This window comes from Cavia porcellus, unplaced genomic scaffold (genome assembly GCF_034190915.1).
Source record: "Cavia porcellus strain 051 isolate PalLab524CR breed Dunkin Hartley unplaced genomic scaffold, mCavPor4.1 scaffold_22, whole genome shotgun sequence".
Lineage (NCBI taxonomy): Eukaryota > Metazoa > Chordata > Mammalia > Rodentia > Caviidae > Cavia > Cavia porcellus.
In genome coordinates, this window is record NW_026947505.1 from 30,863,660 (window position 1) to 30,884,881 (window position 21,222).

The following is a 21,222-nucleotide window of genomic DNA, read 5'->3' on the forward strand; positions in this document are numbered from 1 at the left end:
AAATGTGTAAACAAAGTCAGGCATCATGGGGCACCCGTGAAATCTCAGCACTTGGGAAGATCTCAAATTAGAGACGAGTCTGGGAACACGGTGACTCAGCAAGGCCCTGTCTCAAGATAAAAAATATAAAAAGGGCTGGGAACACAGTTCGGTGTGAAGACTCTGGGTTCACTCCCAGTACTGCAAATAAATAAATAAGTGTGTAAACAACTATAACTCTGAGCATTGGAAGAACTGTTCATGAAGAGGTACAAAGTACCACAGCTACAGAACAAGCCAAACTCTGAAATTGGAGAAAATAAGCCCAGGCCCCCACACACATCAGCACACAGAAGCCAGTCCATAAGCAGAACTGGATTAAATGTTCAATGACAGCTCATCAAGACTTCTACAAAGCACTGCAAATGTACGGCAGGAACTGAGAACTCGCGCTAAGGATCCAGTTTGACAGCACACAGTGTGCCAAAAGAAATAATCAGGGTCCTAAAACAAATTCTGTCACCAATATTTCTCACTTTTCTAACCAAAAAAAAAAAAAAAAAAAAAAAAAAAAAAAAAAAACCAAAAAGTGATTTCTGTATTCTGAAAAGCCTTATCTCAAGGGATCAGGAGACAGGCACATTAGGGAGGAAAAGAACTGGCACGAGGGGTGCGCTTCAAGGATGCTGAGGCTCACAAACCCCTTCAGGATGCAGAACAGTCAGGAAACAAGAAATAGGATGAGGATAAGGGACCAGGTGAAGAGATTTGAGTCAAACAAAACTCTAGAGCCCAGGTGCAGCTAAGTAGCAGAGCATTCACCCAGTGAGGGCAACACCCTGGGTTTGATCCCAGAACCACAAAAACAAAATGAACCCCGCCTCAATATACCAGGACTCTGGGATCAACAGTATCTCCAGGTTTTTGGAATTCAAGTGAGTATTCTTTAACACAAAACAGGCGTTGGGTCACTTTAACAATACTGTATTACATTGCTTCAGTCAAAAACTTTGGTGGAAGGGCTAAAATAAAAACAAAATAACATACAGTGTTGGTGAGGATTCAGAGCAATCGGAATGCATGTTTTGCTTATGGAAATGTACAATTGTGAGGGCACTCTGGATAAGCTGAGCAACTTCTCTGCAGTTAAATGTGTCACAAACCCACCTCTAGGTATTCATACAAAAACTTGTAAACTTTTTTCTTCATACTGAAGATTGAACTCACACCCTTTCCACTGAGCTACATTCCCACCCCTTTTTAATTTTAAGACAGAGTGTGGCTAATTCACTATAACTTCCAGACTGGGTTTGAAACAGGAATCCTCCTGCCTCAGCCTGTCACAGTCTCAGGAGTACAGGCATGAGCCACCACAGCCAGCTGTGTGTGTAAATATTTACAACATGGTTCAGTGTTGCCCAAACCTGGGGATAACACAGTGTTCTTCAGTGCTACTGAAGAACTCCCTGTGCTACTTCTGTGCCACTGCGAACTTCTCACTGGTAGGAAAAATGGAAACTACTGATATACACAATCACCTCAAAAGCATTAGGCTAAGTGGGAAATAAAATCCAGACTCAGAAGGCTGTCCAGTGCTGATTCCACTGTTATGACATTCTGAAGAGGGAAAAACTAGAAGGAGGCAAACAGCTCAGGGCTTGAGGTTGGAGAGGAAACTGCAAAGGCTCAGCATGTGGGAACTGCAGGGAGAGGCCCTGAGGGTCACAGCACTCACAGGATCAGCAAAGCTGGAAGAACCCCACACCAAAACAAACAAGAACGAAACAAAACCTTCAGTAAAGTCTAGATGTACATTAAAAATAAAATTTAAAAACACTGCTGTTCAATGATTTCTAATTTTTTGTTTTTAACAGCAAACTTTCTGCAAATGTCTACTTCCTGGGCCCCCTTTACTTCCCCACTGCTCCCCTGCTGCTGGCTTAGGGTCTGGTGCACCCTAACTCTTGCATGAACAAGTGAAATCTCCCTTTCTTGAAAACTGCTCTTCAGTCCGCATCCCTGACTGGTTGCTGGTCCTTCTCCTTTGCTAGGTGCACGTTGCCCACTTGTGTTTTCGCTGCCTCTTCCTCACCCTTTAAATGCTGTCTCTTCCCTCTGCAGTGCTTTCTGAGCTCTCCTGACCTCAAGGCTTTGCTCCTCATCTCCTGGAACGAAGCTCAGAGCCCCATCCCTATCTTTCTCTTTCAGCCCCATATTTGTTGTTGCCTAGCACAAATGTCCACTTACAGATTTCTCTTATACCACAAATATTCACATCTAAAACAGAGGGGGTTTTCCCCCCCTTATTTCTCCCATCAAAACCAAAAAATGGGTTCATACCAAATTTAAACCAGTGAGCCAAACTCCAACTTGGGGCATAATGTCACACGTCACCTTTACACATGTAATCCTTTGACCCTGCAGAGCCTCAGTTAAGGGTTCTCTTCCCACACCCACTACCATGCCAGTGCCTACCTGGGTTTCTACAGTAACCGCGAAGTTAGATCACTGAACTCTTTCCTTCGACCCACTGCCACCTAGGAAGCAGGACCAACTGGGTCCTCCTCCACTTCCCTCATCTGCAGAGTTGTGACCATCTCTGGATGGTCCTCAGGCACTTTCACCACTCACGTGTGTCCCTTCCAAAGCAGCACAAAGAATTGAAAGACAAGAAGTTTCTCAGACAGTGGCCCTTTGCCTTAGTTAAGTACTACTGAGTTCTTTCATAGTCAACATTTTGAGTTCAACATGGTAGCACACATGAGTAATTCTGCTACTTGGAAGGCTGAAGCAGGAGGATCACAAAATTAAGGCCAGCTGGGGCAACTTTTTGAGACCCTGTCCCAAAGTAAAGTAAGGGCTGAGGATTCAGCTTAGCACTCCCAGTGTTTAACCCCCCGTATCACTCACATTCTCTTCCACATTTGAGATTCAAGAGCCCCGAATTGCCCAATTAATCATCCTTTAATCAAGATAGGTTATCCTCAAGAATCATCAACAGTTTCCCTTGCCCGAAGAATAAGGTGTCAGTCTCTTAGCTGGCCCTTCAGCCTTTAGGCAACTGGCTTCAATGCACCATCTATATACACATTGCCAACTAGTCTTCAAGTCATACACATTTATCCACATGGCCAACATTTTCCCTTTCTGCATCTTCCACGTCTGTATTTTTCTCCCTTTCCTTCCTCTGACTTTATATGTCATTTACCCACAGTGTCAGGTTTAACTCCTATTCTTCATAGGGGCCCCCTGATGGCCACAGCCAGGAGCAAGTCCTCCTCTGCCAAACACCCCATTACCATAATTAATAGCATGTGGACTCTGCCTTCCTTGCTGGATTCAGGGATCATTATCTTCACCAACCTGCAGTCACCGATATATACAAGAGAGACATTTCATGCTTTGTTAGAAGCCTTAACACCTCCCATTCTTATGTCCCCACAATGAGACTTGAGTTTTTAACAAATAACTCTTTTTGAATGATTATTTCTCGGGTACCAAAGTGCAAAGATGTTGTAGAGAACACTCTGATGTAAACTAATGTCCCTACACTAACTAATGATAGCACAGGAATGCGCTATCCTGAGCATGCTTGCCTAATCCAATTTTAATACTTCTTTGGGCCTAACAAGATGTAAAGTCAGGGCTGGAGGTTTAGCTCAGTGGCTTAAGCACCTGCCTTGCACGCAGGCAGTCCTGAGTTCAATCCCTGGTACCTATAAAAAGGAAAAAGACAAAAAAAAAAGATGTAAAAAAAAAAAAAAAAGTCAGCCAGAACAGGACAGCAGAAAAGCTGTCCAGCCACCTGAAGGCAGCAATGCCAGCTCTTAGCACCCAAATTTCGAGAGGCATGAGTTTAATACCAAATTATTGTTTGAGCCCCTATCTTATAATTTTTCACTTGAGATGTTTAACGAGATATCTAAGAGCTATATAAGACCTTTAAGGTCAATTTTAATTTGGAAAAAAATCAAACGCACATACCTAAAAAAAAGCCCATGTCTGTCCACTACATAATCTCTTCTCCCTAAGGAGAGGGGAAAAGAGCCCAATTTCAGGTTCTAAGTCATTTCTCCAAAGAGTATCAGCAGCATTCACATATTATATGCATTAACTCATTCTCTTGAAGCAGTATGGTATTGTAAATTAATGGAAAGCAGGTTTAGCAGGACATGGTGGTGTGTGTCTACAATTCCAGCATTCAAGGGAGACTGAGGCAGGGGGATCATCTTGAATTGGAGGTCAGCCTAGGCTACAAAGTGAGTTCATGGCCAGCCTGAACCACACAGAACCACATGGGGTGTGGACGAAGCTTTAAATTTTAATGCAGCAGACTTTTTAAAAAATATCAAACTGGGAAGTTAGCTCTGCACAATCACTTTCCAAACCTCTTGAATATGAACAGAAAATTACATATATGCAGTTTGGACACAGACAGTTTTGAATACTCAAAATAGTAGCCTGCAAAGGAAACTGACATCCTCTAGTGGTGAAATCAGAAAGTTATTTCTAAAGCAACTGTTTTTTCAGTTCACACTTATCTTTGGCTATTGACAAGAAAAATATTACAGTACACTGAAGAACCAAGCACTCTCAAGAAAAATGTCACATCACACAGGGAGTAATCAAGTCGCTACCTATGAGAATATAAATGTGTCTGGAATTATGTTTTTATATTTTTGAATTTATATAATATCTTTAAATAGGCAGTATGCCTATTTTCAACTATCAATTGATCTTTGAATTGTATTTGCACATAATTAAGAACACATTACAAGTTTTTAAAAATAACAACCCAAGATTCTAATCTAAACTGCTCTAAAACTATACTGGTCTTTGCCTGGAGACACAAAATTTATTTATCTATTTATAATTTTTTAGTACCAGAGGTTGGACTCATGACCTTGTGCTTGCTTGCCAGGTAGATGCTTTGCCACTAAGCTATATCCCCAGCCTGAGACACAAAATTTAAAAGCCATTTAAAGGTAGGTTCTACCTCATAGTAGGGAAATCTAAAAAAATAAAATGAATCAAATGTTGTCATTTGAGATGGCAATTTTCACTTCCTAGTAACGAAAGACACAGTCTCCCTACTACTCTTCAAAAATAAAAACTCCAATTATAAAACTTTAATTATAAAAAACTATGTACAGGGGCCGGGGATTTAGCTTAGCAGCATAAGTGCCTGCCCGGCAAGTGCAAGGTCATGTGTTTAATCCCTGGTACCAAAAAAAAAATTTTTTTTTAATTTTTTAAAATTATATACATAGTGTGTATGTGTGTGTGTGTGTGTGTATACATATATATATAAAATAACTTTCAGTATATGGGTGTGTATGTGAATTATCTTAGAACTAAATTTAAGTTCCTTATTCAAATACAGACCATGTGTTTTGAATACATGGAAGAACCTAAATTGTTAAAATTCAAACAAACCTTATTTGTTCTCTCAAAATAGTGCTACCCAGATTTAAAAACTGTAATATTTTTACATCTTTCTTTGGCATTTGCTGACACAGGTGCTTCTGAGCACTAAAAGTATTAATATTTATGAAGGGCTAGAAAAATGGAAAAATATATGGGGCCAGAAATACATTTTTAGTTAAATTAAAAAGTACAATTATTCAAAAAGACTGCATTTTAAAAACCAATACAAAGGGCCGGGGATTTAGCTCAGTGGCATAAGCACCTACTGTCAAGTGCGAGGTCCCCCATACTGCAAAACAAAAAACAAACAAACAAAAAAAAAAAAACAATACAAAATATGACCCTTGGAACCTGAAATTTCTATACAAAAATACGGAAAACTGGTTTTCCATGAAGAAAATGGCAGCTGACTTTATTCCCACCCTTAATACAAAACAGCATTTGACTGGCTCATGGTCGGTTTGTGTATTGATTGCTAAAAACACGGTCAGTTCATTCCATAACATGCTCAGGCACTGAATACACTACAGGTCCAGCTCATTTATGTCTGGACAGGCTGTACTACAGATTCTAGGAAGTTCATTTGTGCGCATAAATGGATTCACAAAAGTTCACACATCTTCTGAATATACAAAGACGGCGTGAAACTGTTTCTGAGCAGTTTTATTTCAGAAGCAATACCTGTCCGGAACTTAAAACTGAGCACGCAGCTTTCCTGCCACCCCCACTAGGGGCCCCCTGCCAGCACCCAGCTCATCAGGTTTCCCGAAGCAATTACACAGGCATCTCCTCCACCCGAACCCAAATAGTGATCTACGGATCTTCCAAACACATTAAGACAAAATCAACCACCCGGCAGGAAGTGGCATGACTTAAGTTCAAGTCACCTTGTCAGCCTTAACCTCAAGGTATGCTGCTGTCGGTGTAAATCATTCGACTGAGGTGCCCCCGCCTTTCCCTAGCCGTAGCAGATACACAGTTTGCAAACACAGTTAACCTCTCTGGCCCTTAATATTAGCATTGCAATGACAACACCACCTTTTTCAGGAAGTGGAGGGCTGTGAAATGATTCTTGCATTTGGAGAACAATTATTTCCGACTGCGGGTGTATACGAATGGTAAACAGATTGCATCGGGCGAGTCTACAAGTAGATTTCTTTTTAACGTAAGAAACTGCCTCGTCACCCCCATCCCACGTGTAAGACGTACAGAGTTTACTGACCAAGAACAGAATAAAAGAAGAGGAGCCTTGGGAAGGGGGCATGGTTGGAAATAGGCTCGCAAGAAAGAAGATAATGCAAGGTGGTGGTGGGTCGTTTTCACACTACGAAGAGACAGGTCGCGTGCAGACTCGCTGCTTATCCCGAGCGTGCGAGTGCCTGCTCTGCGAATGTCCCTGGTGACCGTGGGGCAGGAAGACCGTGACAACCTGATCCGTGGCGCACAGCCAACGCTCGGACTTTGGGTCTAGGCACCGACCAAAAGCAGGCGCACGCATCCCAGAGCCCGTCCAGCCCGTAGCCTCAGAGCTCCGCGTCCTGCGTGGGCCCGGCCTCGCCGGCTCGCGCCCCGGTGTCGCCACGGTGTCCCTGGGGCCGTGCGCTCAGGGCCCCGCCAAGGGCGACGCCGGTGCGCCCCGCGGGAGCAGTGGCGGTGCCCGGGATCAGGTCGGCCGCCCGTCGCACCTGGGCCGAGGGCTTCCCCGCGCCTCGCTCGGTCCGGAGAGAGCGGGGCGCGCGGTGCGGGGCCGCGAGCAGGTTCCCCCGGCTCCCCCCGGCCCGGCGAGCGTCCACCTGCGGAGGGACGGAGGGTCTGGCGTTGGGTCGGTCGCCCGGCTAGGCAGGGCCGCGGACGGCGAGGCCCCGGAGCCCCGCACCCGCCACAGACCCCGCTCGGCACCCGCGCCGGGCCCCGCGACCCCTGCCGTGGCCGCCGCGCAGTCACCTGTTTCGCTCTGCGTAGCGCCATCGCCGCCCCTGTGGCCGTCGCTGCCAGCTCCCAGCTCCGCCATGGTGCTCCGATGACGCGCCCGAGAGCCGCTCCGCCCTCTTCCTCGCCCCGCTCCGGCCGGCCCCCGCCCGCCTGCCTCCCGGCCTGGCTCACGCCTCCCTCCCTCCCGGGCCGCGGCGCACAGGTGAGCGCCGTCAGGGGCGGGCGCAGGGCGCAGGCCGAGAGCGCCTGCCCGAGGCTGCAGCCCGGGCCCGACGCGCCCCCTGGTGGGCAGGTGCGGCGTGGCGGCGGCGCCGACCCACCGAGCCGAGCGTCCCCGGGAAGCCAGGCAGCTGGGCCGCGGCCGCCCGGCGCCAGAGGACTACAGGCGTGTCCACGAGGCGTGGTGGCGCTACCTAGAGCTTGGGACCTGTGTCTGAGATTAACCCATGGTGCTCTAAGGGCATGGGGACGCTCTGTTCCTTCTAAACTCCGCAGACCCCGGGTCAGCACTAGTTTCTTGGGGACTGAAAGTCCTGTTATGGTCGCCAAAGAATCTGATGCCTCCAGAGGCGAAATGCACGGGCCGGATCCCACGCTACAATCTGGATCTGGTCTTGCCGGGTGGTTTTAGGGAGCCATTGCAATCTGCAGATCTGATGAGCTCCAGAATCTGATGAGCCACAAGGTGATGAAACCTATGCCTACTGTTGGGGCTTTTGTTATTCTTGATTTCCAACTAGTAAGAAGACAAGGAATGAAAGCAATCAGTAACATTTTTGTTTGTTTCTTGTTTTATTTTTAAGAAATAGATTATTGACCTAGGAGCAACGAGTTTCTGTCCTAACAAATAAATGATCTGCAACAAAATGCTGAGGAAAAAAATAATGAGTAAGCTACATAAATGGAAACATAGAAACAAGAATTGTGCAGCGACCTGTTCCGCCTGGTTACACAGAAATGCACTCCCACACCCACGGTTGGCTGAACATGACCAGCAAGCTCTCAACAGTTTAAACCCTTTCAGGGTCGGCAGCAGAATGGATTGCGCACTGGAGAATGGCTGAGAACTGTTGTATGTCCTGCCAGGGTGAAAATGCGCACAATCCTTACGTGTGAAACCTGCCACTCTGAGCTCAAGAGTGGACCGTTTTCGTCTGGGCTGCTGGTTTTCTGACTAAATAGAAATTTTGGTTAAGAGACGTTTCTGTTGTGGTCTATGGGTATAGCTTTCCCTATAGTGCCATTACTACAACGAAAAGATAAAATTAGCAATGTGATATTCCCTAATCATTTTCAAATCAATTCCACCAGACTTCTAATCATTAAAAATAAAGCACCAGGTGAATGGAGGTCGCTTAAGATTGGGCCTCAGGAAAGGTATTTTTTTGCTACATTGTCAGGGTTTAAAGACACTTTGGAAGACTCTCAACTGAATTTAGAGTTGGCTATTTGGCAGACCCATGGAACAGGAAGGTGATTTGTTTTAACCTTCTGATGACTTGTTTTTCCCACACATAGGTAGATAAGCACTGTACCACTGAGTCATATACCCAGCCTCTGATAACCACTCCTGAGTAAATCAGTGAGCTCTTTTTTTGAACCATAACAAAGTTGACATATTGTCATGTAGGTTTGTTTTGTTTCATTTGGTTTGGTGTATGTTTTTCAGTTTTCCCATTCTTTTGATAACTTATGTTTCAGTCTGCACTAAGTGAAACAAAAATAAATACAGCAAGGAACACACCAACTCTGCACTTAGATTCTGTGTGTGTTCCAAGCAGCATGATGGGCTGCTGCTGACTATGCAGAGTGGTTGGCGTCTGGTAAATGTCAGACACCATCCAGCGCATTGTACTTGTTGTTGTACTTCGCATGGAGCACAGAAGCCATCTGCCTTGTGCTCCCACATCCATCTCCAATCTCCCCAAATCTTCATGGCTCCCCTTCCCAGGGGGAGGAGCTGGACCTCCTCACACCATCTGCTCCCCTGCTCCCCCCTTCTAAGAAGATTCCCCTTCTACTTCCTAAATGTCTCTGTGTCCAGGGGCTCTACCCCAACAAACATTCACAACTTTCTACTTCTGAACATTTCTCCCCCTTCCTGACTTTCCACCCTCCTAAAGCTACCTTCATACTGTTTGTTCACCGTAGGTAATAAAAGGATTCTGGTGGTGTGGCTTTTTTTTTTAATAAGCCATATAATTTTTCTTAGCTATAAAAACTTTCCAAGTCACAAAATCAGGTTACTTATTTTTCACTCTGTTGTCTCCTTAGACTTTCTGCAGATTTGATCCTACATCAAGTAAGACTCCTTTTGGTCCAGCACTGGCCTGTTTTTTCTTATTCCTCTGTGCTTGTATTTTTTCTCTTTTGTTGATTTAGATTCTCTTTCCCTCCTTAGATCTTCACCCTCTCCAAATTTTACGATGCAGTCTTTCTACCTCTCCTCTGTGTCTTTCAGATCTTATTTACTAATAACTCATCTAGATGACTCCAAGATCTAGAATACCCAACCTTGACCTCGGCCTGCATCCTTTCAGTTCATTCTCAATGGTCTCTGCAATTCCATCACAGTGCTGTCATGAATCCAATTTGGCTTCCTCTCCAACATTTCCCACATTTGAATTCTTCTCCATCATAGCCTTAGCATCTGGCTTTTCCTCTCCCATGTCCTCGCTGTCCACAGTCCCCGATCTTTGAGTTCATTCTCGCCACCCACTTGCTTCCTATGGGCCTGACTCCTGCCTGAGCCTCATTCACATTAGTTCTTCTTAGTTTATGTCACCAGATTAATCTTGTAATAAGCAACTGCACACATACCCCTTACTCAAAGGCCTTTAGTAGATTCCCCATTTCTAGCTAAGTAGCAACCCCTCCCCTTCTCCAAATCACTCCGAGTCCAGTCATATCCCGTTATCTACCTTTTGCTTCTGTATTTCATATTTCTAGCCAATAAATTGTTCCTTTTCTTCAGAACACCTTCCAAATATCCTCTTTTTAGTCACTGTTCTTAGAGCTCTCTGCCTGCATTCATGCCATGTCCTGGCATATTTAATGATGCCCCTCTACCAGGCCCAGGTTAGGGTTCTTCTCCTCCATGATGTCTGCGCAAGTGGGGCCTGTCCACTGAGTGCCCCAGGGGGATGCTGCTTGCCACATGCCAAGTCATTAGCATAACACTATGCCATATTTATTGCAAATTTGTGCCTTCAATCTGGTGTACATGTTTAGCAGCAGGACTTTGTCTTCTACTTCTCTACAGGGTTTCTATTCAATCTGGAACCATCAATTATTTTTCCACAGGTTGCAAATGTCTTTGCTGATGTCACACGAACTGTCTGCATTCTGAACGTGGTGGGCATCATGTGTCACTTTCCATGCTGCCACAGTGCTGCACACACAGTAGGTGTTCAGATAGGTGAATAGTAATTCCTCATTGCCAGATTCCTTTATGTGGTAGCTTTCTTCATGTCATTCAATGACAGAATTTGAAGAGACAAAAATGTTGCTTAAAAGCTGGGCATGGTGGCACATGCCTATATTCCCAGCACTTGAGAAGCTGAGGCAGGAGGATGCCATGAGTTTGAGGCCAGTCTGGACTCCATAGTGGATTCAAGGCCAGCCTGAACTACAAAGCAAGATCCTGTCTCAACAAAGCAAAACAAACAAACAAAAAGTAGGTCCAAAAAAACATTGGAGCTACTTCTCCCAGCACATTCGTGTAGTTTCTCTTTTAGAACTTCTGCCAGGACCCCTGTATTGTTCCACCCCATCTTCACAAGCTTAGCTCTGGGCCTTTACTTCTCTAGAAAGCTTTTTTTGATCCCCCTGGCAGTTAAAAGTAACCATGGCATTTCCTACACCACAGTCTTGATGCCACCACTGACAGTGAACATGAGGAGCAAGAGAGAAGTCATGTCTAATGAATACACCCAGCATGTACTACCAGTGTGTGTGTGTTGTTAAATGCTTTTGAATTACAAGTCATCCCAACAGCAGGCTACACCTGTGTCCTTACTATATGCTAAGAGTGCATAGTAAACCAAGCACCCCACGTGTTGTTGTTTTTGAATTTTCCAACTTTGTGAGGAAGATACCACATTTCTCCCATTTCAGAGAGGGAAGTGAAACTGAGAGAAGCTAGGGTTGCCCAGGGTTCCACGTGTAGTGATGATTTTGCTCCAGGCTTGTGTGTACGGTCTGTGACATACTATGACAGCTGAGGGAATAACCACCTTACTACTGCCCCGTGGAAGGGCTCTCATTTCTCTCGAGGCCTCATCTAAAATGGAATAGTGGGATTGGACTGTCTTAGGTCATTTTAAAAACAGTATCTTTGCCCTAGGTTAATGAGAACAGTTTTTCTTAAATGATAAGAGTACCTTTTTATGATGGTGGGGCTAGGGATGAAACTAGGGGCCTGACACATGTAAGGAAAGTGTTGTCCCATGAACTGTAGCAGCCCTGATGGCATTAATACATTAAAAAGTATTTAACATGAAGCTGGTTTGAGAATTCCTGGTCTAGACTGATGCTAAGTGCCTTCCTGTTGTGAACCTGCATGAGTGTTGATCTATAATAGAACTGCCTTCTTTTGTGCCTGAGACACAAACTGTTGATAACACACTAATGTTGGTCTGGGAATGTATTATGAGCTCACAGGCACAGAGACACATCTGCCCCTTGAGTAGAACAATATAAAATATATTGCAATTGATTTTTACATGGAAATAAAGATGGCTCCTGTTTTGGCAAAGCTTCACTTATGGTCAAGTTATGATACATAAACAGTTCTGCTACTTCTTCCCTAACAAACAGGTTCTTCTGTACGTAAGAAATTTTTTTGATTCACCTACCTATGAGTTTTGGACTTTATACTGTTAACAGAGGTGGATTCATAAAAATATGTAATATTAAGCTCAAAATAAAAATATTTCCCCCAAATATGAGAACTACGTTAAAGAAACAAAAAATGCAATGTTTTCTATAATGATGTTGTTTGAAGACAGTTTAAGATATATAATTGTTGGGGCTGGGGATTTAGCTCAGCGGCATAAGCGCCTGCCTTCCAAACAGGCAGTTGTCAGTTCGATCCTCGGTACTGATAAAAAGGAAAAAGACAAAGACAAAGAAAAAGAAAAAAAAAGATATATAATTGTCATTCAAGATGCCTTGGGCCCTGTTCTGATTTTCCTTTATTCTCTTTTTCCTTCATTCTTTCTCTATTGGGGGAATACTTTGGATATCAATGGACTCCACTAAATGTTAGAGTTGAAAAACAACTAGAAATTTGACAAGAGTTGTTTACCTAGGTGGTCAGCACAAAATAAGAATTCTTTGGAATTTCTCAAACAAAATCTCAAATGAAATCTCTTTATTTTTTTAGAGTAAATATGACACAATGGATAGCTTTAGAACAAGCTAACATTACTATCATCCAGGCATGTGCAACTGGTACAGTTCAGTAGTACACAAACAACTCAAACAAATATGACAGGCCAGAAACTTAAATTATGAAATACAGTTAATATTACAATTAATACAGATAGCAAAAACCACTGCTGTCAGATTCTGCACACTTAAAAAAAATAAACTTTATACAATCATTGAAATTATGCATTTCTACTCAGATTCTTAGGCATATTACAAACACATATAATCCTAAAAGTTATGGTCACATTTTGGTTTTGTTCCAGTGGTGCACAATCACATGAAATGTTGTATCTTTTGTGTGAAATAAACATTTGGTTGAAGTATAATAGCTGCTGAGTTAAAAATACCTCCATAAAAAACGTTTAGACTAAAATAATCCTCAACATTAGAATCCTAATTAGGATTATTTTGAGTCTTTATGAAGAGTCCTTAAGAACTGTAGAAATAGAAACAGGAAATTTCAATGTGTTTTATCTATTTTTTTAAACAAGAGTAAACAAATACTGGATTTAAAGTGCAGCTTCTTTCTTCTTTCCATTCAATTCTCCTTCCCCTCTGAGATCAATTCTGTTTTAATTTTCAGAATCTCCACTGAAGGTTAAGTTGCACGCCAGTCAAATGTGTTTGTTTCGAAAGTCAATGATGGCCTTCCACAGTGTGCAGAGCATCCCTCCCCTGTTAAAGACACAAGAACAGAAAGAAGAGAACATTGTTCTTGAAACACTGCCCTTGAAATAGAAAAATGACTTCTTAGCTTTCAGTTGCTTGGGTCAGAACAGGAAGATCCCAAAGTCTTATCAGTTCTAATGTAACTTTTGGACATATTTTGTCATCATTTATTCCTTTCCCATCTACTCCCACAGACTGCCAGGCCCTCAAACACCATTTTAGATTTCAGAATTTTTGAAATTCATCTTTAGAGATGGAGTTGTAATAATTATAGATATGTTTCACTTGGTAGAGAAAACTATGTTAAGAAATTGTATCAGATTATATTAGCCCCTTTTCCTAATTATTTTTAAAAAGGATGAAACAGTCATGAACTAAATTACAGTGTTTATAGCAACCTAGGAATATTTAAATGGTCATAGTGTATGTTAGTGTATGTTAGTCAGGAAAATTATTCTAGTTAATTTTCAGTTACATACAACTACTGCTTATTACAACATCCAAAAATAGCCTGGCACAATTAAGTTGACACAGAGTGGCTGCAAACCCAAGAGCTGTGCCTAGAAGTGCAGTGCTCGGTATCTAACCAGGCGGAACCTGGACTTCCTTATATCAGCCCAGTGCTCTTTCCATTGTGCCAATCACACAGAAACAAAAGTGGTACCTTAGTCTCAGGTATTTTAGATCATCACGTGTAACGTAGTAGAGAACGTCCACTAGTGTATACTTCTCATCCAAAAACTGTAGAGAAAGTAAAATATATGTAAAAGTAAGTTGGTATTGTCTACCTTTAATAAACTCCATCTGTAATACACAAACATCAGCAATCAATAAAAATGAATCTCAAAGGAAATGCACTAAAAACAATCTTCTGAAATTTATAGGGCAAAAGCCTCCTTGCTATAAAATGCATAAAGATTACAAGTGACACAGAATATCTGGATGGACTTCGAATGAACAGATTAAGTTTTACTTGTAATTACACTTGCTGTCCAAAGCAGATGTTTTATACGTTAAAAGGTTTGGTGCCACATAGCTTTGTTTCTTCTCCTTTTTTGCGGGGTGGCACGTGTGTTTTGGTACCAGAGATCGAACTCATGATCTTGCACTTACTAGGGAGGTGCTTACGCCACTGAGCTAAATCGCTGGCTCAATACAGCTTGCTTTCTCAAGGGGGTAAAATGTTCCTGGATACTTACTTTTTATATTTAGTCTCTAGACTTTATTTTTTCCAGTTTAAAAAAGAGATTTTTACGTAATTCACCGGAAAAAGAGTCATGAATTTAAACCGAAGCTTTTTATTTTAAATCCAATAAAAAAGCACCTATTTAGTGGCTAATTACTGCTCCTTAATTGTCACTTGAGTTCTAGTTAGAAGAATAAGTATTTTAGAAGACTTGCTTGGATGCATTATTTTGCATTGGCAAGGGAGTTGTTTCAATTTAGTTAGCAACAATTTATTAAATGTGAATTTCCAAGGACAGCTACATTATAGTTTAGTTGTCCAATATATCATCAAGTAAATGGGAAAGGTATCTTTAAGTTATTTTAAAAATTTAAATATAAACTGAAATAGGAGGTTCTTCCTGTCAAAAAGATCACCTCTTAATGTGTTTATATAATCTTAATATACAAATGTTTTTCATTTATATATTAAGTGTACAATGATCAGAGAGAAATTAGGTTGTTAAAGACGTTATATGGTTTGCATATGAAACATATTTGACATAAATTTACCAACTAGATCTACTTTATTAAGTAGTAATAAATAACTGCTGCCCGAGGAGTCTATGAATGTTGGAAGAGAATTAAAAATTTAGCAAAAGAAAGAATTATCAACAAAATAACTTTTTATCTTTTGGTTCTGACTTTTTTAACTTTTATTTTTATTTCAAAAAAATTGAAAAACCTTGGAGGCTGTGGACAAAAAACCTGCCTGCCTCTTTGTCAATGCACACCCTACGACCCCATCTCGAAATTATCTTCTCCTCCTCTGACCCCCTCAAACATACATCCAAGTGGCCTTGTTTATACCTATGTATCCCTTTAGATTCATCTGTCACTTTCTTAGAATACCTTCCCCAAGATTTCCCACTTCCTCATACAACTGGAAACCTTTCCTTCATGGAATTTACCGCTGTAGGATTTTATCTGTGGAATTTCCAGTTATTGTCAGTGTGCCATGCGCCACAAACGAGGTCAAGGCTGGCTGCCATCTGCTTCCCAGGGATCCCCTAAGCCTAAAAGGTTCTCTGGCACATATCAGACATACAACCTTTTGAAATGAACTGAAAGAACATGAGTCCCACAGATAGTTTTCTTTACCCGACTTATAGTGTCTTCATCAGCTCCATTTTGTCTCAGCCAGTCTGTGAGCTCAGAATTATCAGTGTTTCGGTGTGGAGGATTCGGGTGACATACTAGCAACTCAGGGATATCTAGAATTGAATTTGGGGTGACACTCTTAGCTTCATCTTACAGTCCACAGACATTTAAAAGGCCTTTAAAAGATTTCACTCTAGCAGAGACTAATTACAGAACAACTGAGATTGGTGATATAAATAATAATTAAAGAAAACTAGTCTGGTTAATCCACTAATGAATAAAGAGTCAGAGACAATAATGTAGTGATACTCCCATTTTGTACTTCCATACCAATTTTGCAGTTTCTTGTAATAATCTTTGTGTGCTAAAATTATGCTTTGCGCAACTAAGATGAACACAGCGAATAATTATAAAATTATGTTTTTCACTATTTGTGATAATATGAAAACACTCCACACAAATGACTATTTTCTTCAAAATGGGTTAAATAAGATTCTCTAAAGATTATCTTTCATCCACAGTTTCTCATAGATTTCTTAAAAGTTTCTAACCTACTTTTTTCATTGTTATATTTAAGCCTCTTCAAATTGTTAAGAGGAAGGCTAGAATACAAATGCAAAATAACAAAAGAATATTATTTTATTCTAGTAGTCTCACTGTGATATCTTAAAAAGAAATAAAGACTAAAAGCCCTAATATATGTGTATATATACATTCAGTAATATTTAACTTGAGAAAAACCCTATGAATTGTCTATTTTTACTAAACTCACAAAAATGATAATTACAGTTAAAAATTTAGTTTTCAGGTTTTTAAAATTTTGGGGTTTAGTGGGGGGGGGGGGCACCAGTAATCAAATTTAAGGCCCTGTGCTTGACAGGCAGGTGCTGTGATACTGAGCTGCATCCCCGTGAAGTTTTTAAAAAAGTAATCCCTGCTTGTCATCGTGGTATAAGAGATGGAGGCTGACTAAACCATGAAGTAAAGTCGGCCTCCTCAGCTTTTTGTTCAGCCTAGTTGAACAGCATTACTTTGAAATTTCTTGCTATTCACCTATTGGCTGGTACTTCAGCTTCAGGTGCTTAATTTCTTGCTCTTTTTCTTCAATGGCTTGATGAAGGAAGGCTTGTAATTCTTTTTCTTTCTGAACCAATTCTTCCAGTAGTCTGTAGAGGAAAATTATATTGTTTGACAGGATAATAAAGCTGAAGCCGACAAACAGTGATCCTCTAGAAAATGGGCTTCTCACGATACAGTGACCACAGATATCCCTGGGATTTTATACAAACACAGATTGTGTTCCAGAAGCTAGGGGGTGAGGTTGGAGACTGACTGTGGAACAGGTGCCCAAGAAGCGCTGATGCTACAGACCCATAAACCACCTCCCACCTTCCACAGCAAATTCACCATGCCTCCACTCCCCAGCCAGCAGCAAAGATCTGGAAGATTGTGCTTCCAGGCAACGATTCAAAATCTCCATTCTATATGGTCTGTCACAATCCTCAGAGGTACTGTTCTACTTCTGATGACCATACATGTCAAAAATATGAGTTTAACAAAGTGACATTCTGAAATTAAAGTTGGTAAATATGATTAATACCATAATCTATGCAAAGCAGAATGGTAATTGATTTTCTTTAACTATAGAAATTGGAGAACTAGATCTAAGTGAGGCTGCCAAGAACACCTACTGTATGACAAGTGCTCAATAAATGTTGCTGAAACTGTGGTTGTGATTATTGTTATTTTCTCACTTGTGGAGGTGGCTAGGGTTCGTGAAGTGGCTAAAAGGATAGCTGTGTACATTCAGTTTCTAGTTGGTATCTGGCACCATCTCCAAAAATACAAGGAAAAATTATGATACCCATAATTTAGTTCTTGCCTATGGAAGGTTCATTAGGTAATTCAGAACCAAATGGTAACCTATTCACTTTAACCACACTGCTTCCTGAAGAAAATTATCCATGTTATACAAAGAGATGCGGTATTGTTTAGTAACTTAGATTCAGAATCACCTCTGCCATATCTCTCTCTCCCTCTCTCTCTCTCTCTATATATATATATATATATTTTTTTTTTTTTTTTGACACGTGGTTTCACTATGTAATCATGCCCAGTCTTAATTGCTGGGTAGTCCAAATTGCCCTTGAACTCACAAACCTCTTACCTCAACCTCATGAAGGCTGGGACTACAGGTGTGCACCACCATACCTGATTTTAAAATATATCATTATTCATGAGATTATGAAGATAAATTACCATGCACCTATAGCTCTTAACAAGCTATCTTTTTTCTTTTATTCTTTGAGACAGGGTCACACTATAAAGCTCAGGCTGGTCTTGGGAGTATGTAGCTCACGGTAGCCTCAAACTCATTAGCAGTCCTTTTGCCTCAGCCTGCTGTGGGACTACAGGCATGGGCCACCACACTCAGCTGTTCTTTTTTCTTTTCTTGTTGACAGATTTGACTCAGGACCATGTTCTATATAGGAGTTTCTTTCTGCTCCAGGTAACATGCTCTGAGAGCAACAAAGTACAAATGAAGAATATATTCTGGTTCAGCAATACACTTCCTGGTGCCTCTAGGCTTCAGTTTGTACATTTGTGAAAAAGAACAGGAAAACCTCATGATCATTAAATTAGATGACATAGGGAAAATAAGCTGTGCCTGGACTTTAATAAGGACTATTTTGTGCTGTGCTGCAGCTTCAGGCTCTGGAAAAGAGCCTCCCCAGGGCTCAGTCTGGGTTCCTGTCCTGACTCCTAAGCTCTACCCTACTCCCATGGTGCGTAAAGATGAGGCCTTTAGGAAGGAAGAGGGATCATAGTGGAGTAGGTAGCACAGATAGGAGAAGAGTAAAATACACTGAGGCGCAGACAGAGAAGGTGGGGTTGGGGTTGAGGACAGGCAAACAAAGACCTGCAGAGCTAACAGGATAAACAATTAGATGGATCAAGCAGCATGAACTGACAGCACAAAGAGGAAGCAAAGGGCTAGAGGAAGATTTTCTACTGAAACAGGAATGATATTCAAAGAAATGGATAGTAAGTGCTATATGAATTTTTAAGTTGGCAACTTTTGGTTTGTTGTATATTTTTGTCTACCTTGCTAATTTACATGTATGAACAGTAAGCATATTCTTACTGTTTCCTTACAGAACACAGGGCCAATTTCTAGAATTTAACATGTTTATCTAGGCCACATAGTTCCTATCTTCCAAAGCCAACTTAACACTGGAAGCACAGTACTGATGGGCTACCTCATTTGCCCCAATCTAGCTCTTAAAACTAATTAAATATATATTCAGTTCATCAATTTTAGTTTTATTTTGTGTTCAGTCAGTAGGGAGATAGTCTGTAATGATGGCATATGTCTGGAAATGCATGGCAAGGATTTACCATGGGGTCAAGTTTTTTGTAACTCAGATGATGTGGCTGATAAGGTAGGTTGATAGGTAATCACAGACTTTTAGGCTAGGAAATTAAAACAACTAATCAGCTCTGAGTTAGGTTTTAATAAAGTTCCTGCCTTTCCTTTGTGTAAAGTGAATTTTGGGAACATTTTATGTAAGCCATGTTTTTTAACAGAAACAAAACACACATTCTAAAGTTTTTTTGTTTTTTGTACTTTCTGCCATTTTGAATTATTGATGATCTAATAACCAAGAGCTAGATAAACCTGACATCTTCATCAGTGATTATCCTAAATATTGTAAGATTAAATTATTAGTGGTGCTGGAGATTGAATCCAGAGGTGCTCTACCACTAAAATACATCCTAGGTGTTTTTTTAACTTTGAGACAAGCTATTGCTGAATTACACAAGATGGGTCTTGACCTTGCAATCCTCCTGTGTGCACCACCATGTCTAGAATATGCCTAAAACTTTTAACATGAGACCTACAATCTTTCCTTAAAACGTATCTATATTTTCTCTATATTCATTTTGTAAAACATGCACTTTTATATTTCAAGTAATATTCAACTGAAAATTATAAGGACCAATACAGACATGACTGGTCCCTGATTTCAGTGGTTCAATGCTTATACTAAACCACAGCCCTTTCTTCAATCTTGTGTCAAGCAAACATTGGATTTCATCTTACTTTTCTGAGGTATATAGGAGACGACATGGGAGACACTACAAAAAAAAAAGGAGATCAATAAACCTGTAGATTTCAGATTGAACTGTAAATACATAGAGGAAACACACAAATGTGTGGGCTATTAGGGAAAATGCAGTTAGGTACTAAAGTAAGATGGTAAATCCCAGTCTTCTCAACAGAGAAGGACTCCAGGGCAGCTGTGGCTGAGTCTCTCAGAAGAGAAATGTAAAGAAAGTAGCTGGAGAAGAGCAGCTCGTAGGGACAGCTAATGGCACAAGCACAAGGACAGAAGGCAGTGCCAGGTGGTAAACACAAGACCAATCAAACTGGCAAAAGAGAAAGGAACAGAGTACACATCCAGGCTGCATTCAGAGAGGCAGGACTGTTGACACAACATGGGTGTGTAGATGGATCCTTTAGGGGCCAGAAAGGCAGATAGACCAGCTCTTTAGTAAACAAAGCAACTTTACTGTTTGTATAATTTCTTTTTTTTATCGGTACTGGGGATCGAATTCACGACTGCCTGCTTGTAAGGCAGGTACTTATGCTGCTGAGCTAAATCCCCAGCCTCGTTTGTATAATTCTAACCAGAAACTGTGTGTCAGGAACTCTTCCACACAGTAGCATATGCATCCTAAGAAACACCTCCACACAAGACTCTGTAACAGAGAAGATTAAAGAGAAGTAACTAAAGGTAGCTCCTATCATAATAGACTGATATTGAACTATTGCTTGACAAAAACAAGAATGAGAGACATTAAGATTTAGATGAACTCTCAGAAAACACCCAAATTCTTTGTTCCCAAGTAGTAGAGATGGTAGGTAAAGATCAGGATTGAGAAGATGAGATTGGGATATGGAAGTCAGAGAGCTAATTTCCCTTCATTAAAAAAAGACAGCTCCATGGAAATAGATATATATGGATTTACTTCACGATGCAACCAAAATTCATTTTCCTGAATAAAGAATGGGCTTTGTATTAAGTTTGGCATTTAAACCTAACTTTAAAAACTTTAAATTTATGGCTAGAAGTGAAATATTTATATCTCCTTGGTGAACAACTAGAATTTTCACTTATGCTTTCTAAAATTTAAATAACTTCTATTGAAACACCCCCCCTCCCCGTTTTCACTGAAAACCCAGAGCCATAAAATCAGTTTCCCACATCAATGGTAGCTGGCACAGGAAGCTATAAATCTTAGATTCAGACCTTGAACTATGTTGATATCTGAGAACAGGAAGTATTTGCTGTTCACCTAATAACCTGATAGTATAAGTTTTATGCTACCAAATTCTCAAAGACAAACTCCAGATATATCATGGCACATTAAAAATAGAGTTGAATTATAAAA

General features: G+C 41.1%; 2 protein-coding genes across 5 annotated transcripts in view; both read right to left on the reverse strand.

Annotated features, from left to right (window-relative positions):
• The window catches only part of Map7 (microtubule associated protein 7), a 168,198-nt gene extending 160,713 nt beyond the window's left edge, over window positions 1–7,485 (reverse strand). The window contains exon 1 of the mRNA XM_063233001.1: window positions 7,351–7,485. Coding sequence (XP_063089071.1) covers window positions 7,351–7,417 — 67 coding nt within the window. The 5' untranslated portion in view covers window positions 7,418–7,485. The remainder of the gene's footprint in view (window positions 1–7,350) is intronic.
• Window positions 7,486–12,697: 5,212 nt separating this feature from the next.
• Map3k5 (mitogen-activated protein kinase kinase kinase 5) overlaps window positions 12,698–21,222 on the reverse strand; it is a 202,445-nt gene continuing 193,920 nt past the window's right edge. For all 4 annotated transcript variants that reach the window (XM_003468505.5, XM_063232996.1, XM_063232998.1 and 1 more), the window contains exons 27-30: window positions 16,819–16,931; window positions 15,766–15,878; window positions 14,105–14,181; window positions 12,698–13,446 (exon numbers count right to left, since the gene is read on the reverse strand). In XM_003468505.5, coding sequence (XP_003468553.4) covers window positions 13,386–13,446; window positions 14,105–14,181; window positions 15,766–15,878; window positions 16,819–16,931 — 364 coding nt within the window. In that variant the 3' untranslated portion in view covers window positions 12,698–13,385. The remainder of the gene's footprint in view (window positions 13,447–14,104; window positions 14,182–15,765; window positions 15,879–16,818; window positions 16,932–21,222) is intronic.